Genomic DNA, 6,287 nt, shown 5'->3' on the forward strand with positions numbered 1-6,287 from the left:
AGATAAGGTTTCAGCAAAAGAAAAGATTTTTGTACTAAATCTAATTTTGTCAAGCAAAGAAAAATGAAGGAAGATTATACAACATTTTACTACCCATGAAAAGAAAAGATAAAGGTGGTCAAACGGTATAGCCATGAGATCAAACCTGAACCTTCCAAACTACATAAAGAACTCCTACAAAACAGTAAGAAAAAATAGACAATCCAATTGAACATGGCTAAAAGATTTTAAATAGGCACTCCACAAGAGCACAACCAAATGGCCAACAAACACCAGAAAAAGCCCTCAACCGCATCAGTCATAAAGAAAATGTAAATTAAAATCGCACTAAAAAAACTGGACAATACCAGTGTTGGTATAGTTGCAGAGTAACTGAACACCTTCTCTGCTGGCAGAACTACAACCACTTTGGAAAACTGTTTTTATCTTCTAAAGCTAAAATATTCTTTAACCCAGCAATTCTACTCCTAAGTACCCAACAGAAATGGGTACGTATACTCAAAGGACATTACCAAGAATGTTCCCAGCAGAACTATTTGTAACAGCCAAGTCCTATCAACTTTAGACTGGATAAATAAATTGCAGTTATTTAGGATGTTGGCAACGTTTTATTTATTGATCTGGATGGTGGTTACACATAAGTGTTTTTCCTTTGGGGAAAAAAAGCATTTATAGTTGCTCACTTTTCTTTTTTTTTTTTGCGGTACGCGGGCCTCTCACTGCCGTGGCCTCTCCTGTTGCGGAGCACAGGCTCTGGAGGCGCAGGCTCAGCGGCCATGGCTCACGGGCCCAGCCGCCTGGGCATGTGGGATCCTTCCGGACCGGGGCACGAACCCGCGTCCCCTGCATCGGCAGGCGGACTCTCAACCACTGCACCACCAGGGAAGCCCAGCTCACTTTTCTGTTCACATATTATACTTGATAAAAAGTTTACTTTAAAAAAAAAAAAAAGAAATTTCCTTTCAGTTTGCCCCATAGAAACCCTAATCTTAGGTGAAAACATCCTCTTCCTGGCATGCCACCTCTCCTCACCACTTCATCAATAGCTTTTAATTTGTAATGTTTCTCCCAACTGCAGATCCAAAGCATTTCTCCTCTGCCATCAGACCTCACTGGGCTCTTCTTAAATCTATATCTGCTTATACCATCCTCTCTAAATTTTATCTCATAGGCACATTTATTCTGTAAAGAAAAGACAGTAACATTTTGTGAGCCAAAAAGCAAAAATCAAGGATACTATATATAAGTACCATAAGAGAGAAAAGCTTCAATTTTCTTTTTGAAATAAAAAATATAATATGTTATAAAATTTTCTGTAATACAGTTCTACTAATGAGAAGAATGGAATTCTTTTTGGGCAGGAAATGTTTCACTTAACCTGTGTACAGTTATTGTTCTATAATTGAGAAAGGTTGCAAATCTTGCACCTGTTAAAAATTTTTTTTAGCTGAGACTATACAAAACAGGCAGAGAGGGTTGTATCTGGCTCACAGGTTATAGTCTGCCAACACAGTCTATCAACCTCTTGAAAACAACTCCTACTTTTTAATAGATTAAAAATCTTCTTTTGACATCTCCTGCTATCATCCTCCACAAATCCAACATCCATACTGATGATTCTTTAAAACCTCAAGCCTTAAAATTCCTTTATCCCACAAATCATAACAACTTTCATCAGCTCATCTCTAAGACTTTTAACTTACATTCATCACCTCTTCCACTATTACCTCTAAAATGGTTCATCACCCTCAACATACCCTCTGTTCTTTCTAATTTTTACATCACCCTATTTGGTTGTCACTTTCTACATTAGTTTGGATATTGTTTTTGGCTATTTCAAAGCCCTTCTCTTTAGCGGTTAACATTTATTCCATTCATTTTCTCCAACCAAATACAATCAATGTCTATCTCTAGCACTGGAAAAAAGTTCCCTCTTTTCTATGTTATGGCTAAGGTCACCTATAAAATGTTTCAGAACTAGGCAATAATGTTATTCAATCACATCTGTGCTTTTCTCTAATCAGCAAACCTTTTCATCAGTCTCTAGATGGCATTTATTTATCACCAGCCTACCTCCACATATTTCTATACTACTCAAATAAACTACCATTTCTCTCACTCCAAGAATGACCACTTATAAATGTGTGATTTCCAATCTCAGTTGGGCCCTCCAAACTTACCAATCCTTGCATTTGTCTTTGGTCAGTTTCCTCAGTCACCATTTCCAGTCTTTATTTCCCTCCTCAAAACCCCAGTTGAGGAATTCCCTGGTGGCACAGTGGTTGAGAATCCGCCTGCCAATGCGGGGGACATGGGTTCGATCCCTGGTCCGGGATGATCGCACATGCCGTGGAGCAACTGGGCTTGTGCACCACAACTACTGAGCCTGCGCTCCAGCCCACGGGCCGCAACTACTGAGCCCACGTGCTGCAAACTACTGAAGCCCGCGCACTTAGAGCCTGTGCTCCGCAACAAGAGAAATCACCGCAATGAGAAGCCAACGCACAGCAAAGAAGAGTAGCCCCTGCTCACCGCAACTAGAGAAAAAGCCTGCACACAGCATCGAAGACCCAATGCAGCCCCAAACAAACAAAACTTAAAAAAACAAAGCCAACTGAATGCCTCTCATATAGGATGGCCTAGCCTCCTAATAGAAAACACTTAGGAGTACCTACTCTGTCCCAGAAGGCTAAATACTTTATATGTACTATTTCATGTAATTTTTCTAACAACCCTATGAGGCTGGTGGTAGTACCAACACTTTATGCATGAGAAAAGGCTTAGTTAAGATGGGAAGGAGGGGCTTCCCTGGTGGCGCAGTGGTTGAGAGTCCGCCTGCCGATGCACGGGACACGGGTTCGTGCCCCGGTCCGGGAAGATCCCACATGCCGCGTTGTGGCTGGGTCCATGAGCCATGGCCGCTGAGCCTGCGCATCCAGAACCTGGGCTCCGCAACGGGAGAGGCCACAACAGTGAGAGGTCCGCGTACCGCGCAAAAAAAAAAAAAGATGGGAAAGAAACTGTTCTCAAGTGCACAAAGGTATTAAGTGACAGAGCCAGGATCCTAATCCAGGTCCCAATTCAGTACCCAGGCTGCTAAACACTATCTGGCCTTCCACTTCACTTGAGAATAAAGAACACTAAGGTTCAAATATATATTCACTCATTTATTAAATAGTCATGAGAAGCCCTTATGCCAGACTCTATCTGCTGAGAACACAGCAAGGAAATAAAACAAAGCTCCTGCTCCAATGGAGTTTATATTTTCCAACATATTGATACTATAAATATATTCAATTGATACCCTCACGTGTCATGATCATTGACTATCCTAACCATCTAGCCTTCAAAACTCAACTTCAAGCCTCTCTTCCTCAGAATCCTTTCTGTACCTCTTCAATTTTGATAGCACTCTGCCACTACTTCTGACATTTATTACTCTTAGCCTTATAATTACAGACCTCTATCTCCACGAAAGGATGAGTTTTTTAGTGATGAGATGTCTGGATTTTATCTTGGATTTCTCACAATTCCACGGTAGTCCTATACTTAGTAATTGATAAACAAATACTCCAGCATCTGTCTTCCCCTTGGTGTATCACAGCCATCTTACCAACATTCTCTCCAAGGAAACAGGTTTTGAGCAGTTATTTTCCACTGATTCTCAGCTGCCGTTCACAGTTTTGGTCTTGCCCTATGAAAAACTAATTTACACTTATGTATTCCTCCCTTTCATCTGTCTGCATTGAAAAACAAAAGTGTAAAGACACATTACAAAAATATGAAGTTTGGCTAGTTCAGAAGCATAGAGGATATTTTTCTATTCCTTGATCTTTGGTAAATTATCCTAAATTATCCAAAAGAGAAACAGAAGGCAGACTGGGCTGTTTTATGCAAGTTCTACAATACAGGTTAAGTACATCCTATAAAAGAAAAATCAAGACAAAAGCATTTCAAGATAAAGCTTTATATGGCAAGGCATTCTTGAATATTTATTGAAAGTAAACTTTGCTGTTCCCTAATATTAACTTTAAGTTGTGTGTAGGTGTTTAGAAAAGGTTCATATGAATTTGAGGGTTATACCTATCCAATGAACCATGGGAAAATTTGAAAACTTATCAGAAAAATTTAATGTTTATTTGTAGGGCTTTTTTGTTTTATTGCTGTTGGAACACACAAAATCTACTCCCCAAATCTAGAGTGCCCTAAGTAGACTTGCGGTTTAATCTGCTTCTAGAAATAGAATGCATTTTTCTGACCAATATTCTAATTCCTTCATCACAGTAATATTACTTTATTGTAACTATTAAAATATATCAATTTCCCAATAAACTACGGTATAACTAAGCCTAATATCTCCAAACTTTTAGGACTGAGATATTTTTAAATGAGGTACTAGGACCAAATACTTTTTCAAGATATCCGGAATAGCTCAATGAACATTAACAACCAATTTAAATCACTCGAAGTCTGTACATCTATACACCGAAAAACAACTCTTAAGATAAAATTACTGTCGGATTATTTTTTGGGGTCCCCTCCCCACTAGACAAAATTTGCTACGCTTGGGCTTCCCTGGTGGCGCAGTAGTTGAGAGTCCGCCTGCCGATGCAGGGGACACAGGTTCGTGCCCTGGTCCGGGAGAATCCCACATGCCACGGAGCGGCTGGGCCCGTGAGCCATGGCTGCTGAGCCTGCGCGTCCGGGGCCTGTGCTCCGCAACGGGAGAGGCCACAGCAGTGAGAGGCCCGCGTACCGCAAAAAAAAAAAAAAAAAAGCTACGCTTCTAGGAAGTGGCTATTTACCGAAACACCAGTTAAACTCCTCGCAAAGAACTCCCAACTTTACGGAAACCAAAGGGCTAGATATTTAAGTGTAAGAAAATCATTCCAAACGATCCGGCAAGCAAAAACACAAAGCCACGGTCACCCCTCCTACTGTGCCCAAAAGAAAAATTTAAATCTCTAACAGTCCAATTTGCTTCTCGAAGCCAGCTTTATGTTAAGCTCAAGCATTAATACAGGGAAGCCAGCCAATCGCCAACTTCCAAGAGGAACGATGCGGAAGTCCCAGCGGCACTGGCACCTCAAGAAGTGAAGCAGAGACCCCTCCCTTTCTCCCCTGAGTTTCATATTGTCACCTCACCCCTACTCACGGCCGAATTCCGCGGTGCTAATCAACAGGGACGACGCTTAACTACCAGCAGATCCTTATTGCCCGACTCGGGACCAAACTCAGGGCCGCCTCACACGTGGGTAAGGCCTAAGGCTACCGCCACCGCCTTTCGGCCTTGCCCCGCATCTCACGCGCTCCCACGCCTTCCTCGCGCTCAAAAACCCACTCACCTCCTTTACGGAGAGAAACTCAAGCAACGGAAAGACTAGATGCCGATCCAAAAAGTGCGCGATGCGAGTAGTCAAGTCGTACTCCGCCATCTTGCCAAGGAAAAGAGAAGTGTGCGGTCGCTAAAACTTTATTGATAGCGCCGACAAACGAACGGACAAGACCCTTACTGCGCATGTGCAGTGGTTAAACCAGCCAAAGGAAAGGGGCGGGGTTCAGCCTCGAGCGCTCAGGGAACAATAGCGCATGCGCGAGGTCCTCCCTCCCTTCCTCCTTCCCGGCAACTCTGGGACGGGGTGGATGGGCGGGCAAAATTCCTTTTGTTTGCAAGTTTGTAGGTGTCCCGCAATCCGTTCCGTTAACAAATACTGAAAACTCAGAATTGATTGCTGAGGCAATGTCATTTGTATTGGAGATGCGGCAAAGGACAAGATAATGAGGCCCCTGCTCTCCAGAAAATTAAGTACAAGGAGGAATAGCTGAGCTTTTATTTGGTGTATAGTAATCGTTTTGTAAGCATTTGTTAAATTAAGATGGGATGGTCTTCTAGACAAAAAACAGTGAAATAATTTCAGATTATAGTAAAAGCCATAACTTGGTGTCAGGGGGGCAGGGAGGTGAGGGACGCGGTGCCAGTTTGGGGCTTTTCAATTAGGGTGTTTAGATAAAACTCAGGGTTACAATTTAGTCGAGGTTGTGGTAAGAGAAGCAGGTGACCAAAATTAGAGGCTGGGTGGAAACATGCCTGGTGGAAGCACAGCAAAGACAAAGTCCATGAGACAGGAAAGGGCTTGGTGTCCTTCAAAAACTGAGTATCCTACCAGACTGGAGAGTGAGGTTACAGACATGGAGAAGGGCCAGGTCTCCATTAAGGTAGGGAATGTGAGTATTTTATTCTAAGTACTCTTGTCTCCTTGTCGTCTTTCAGACCTCTGCATTTTGGA

At 42.3% G+C, this 6,287-nt stretch overlaps 1 protein-coding gene across 1 annotated transcript in view; it reads right to left on the reverse strand.

Moving 5' to 3' along the window:
* Positions 1-5,496, reverse strand: part of EIF3E (eukaryotic translation initiation factor 3 subunit E) — a 50,975-nt gene extending 45,479 nt beyond the window's left edge. Inside the window, exon 1 of the mRNA XM_004324052.4 lies at positions 5,346-5,496. Within this exon, the coding sequence (XP_004324100.1) occupies positions 5,346-5,435 (90 nt within the window). The 5' untranslated portion in view covers positions 5,436-5,496. The remainder of the gene's footprint in view (positions 1-5,345) is intronic.
* Positions 5,497-6,287: the final 791 nt, after the last annotated feature.

Source organism: Tursiops truncatus, chromosome 17 (genome assembly GCF_011762595.2).
Source record: "Tursiops truncatus isolate mTurTru1 chromosome 17, mTurTru1.mat.Y, whole genome shotgun sequence".
In the NCBI taxonomy this organism is placed as follows: domain Eukaryota; kingdom Metazoa; phylum Chordata; class Mammalia; order Artiodactyla; family Delphinidae; genus Tursiops; species Tursiops truncatus.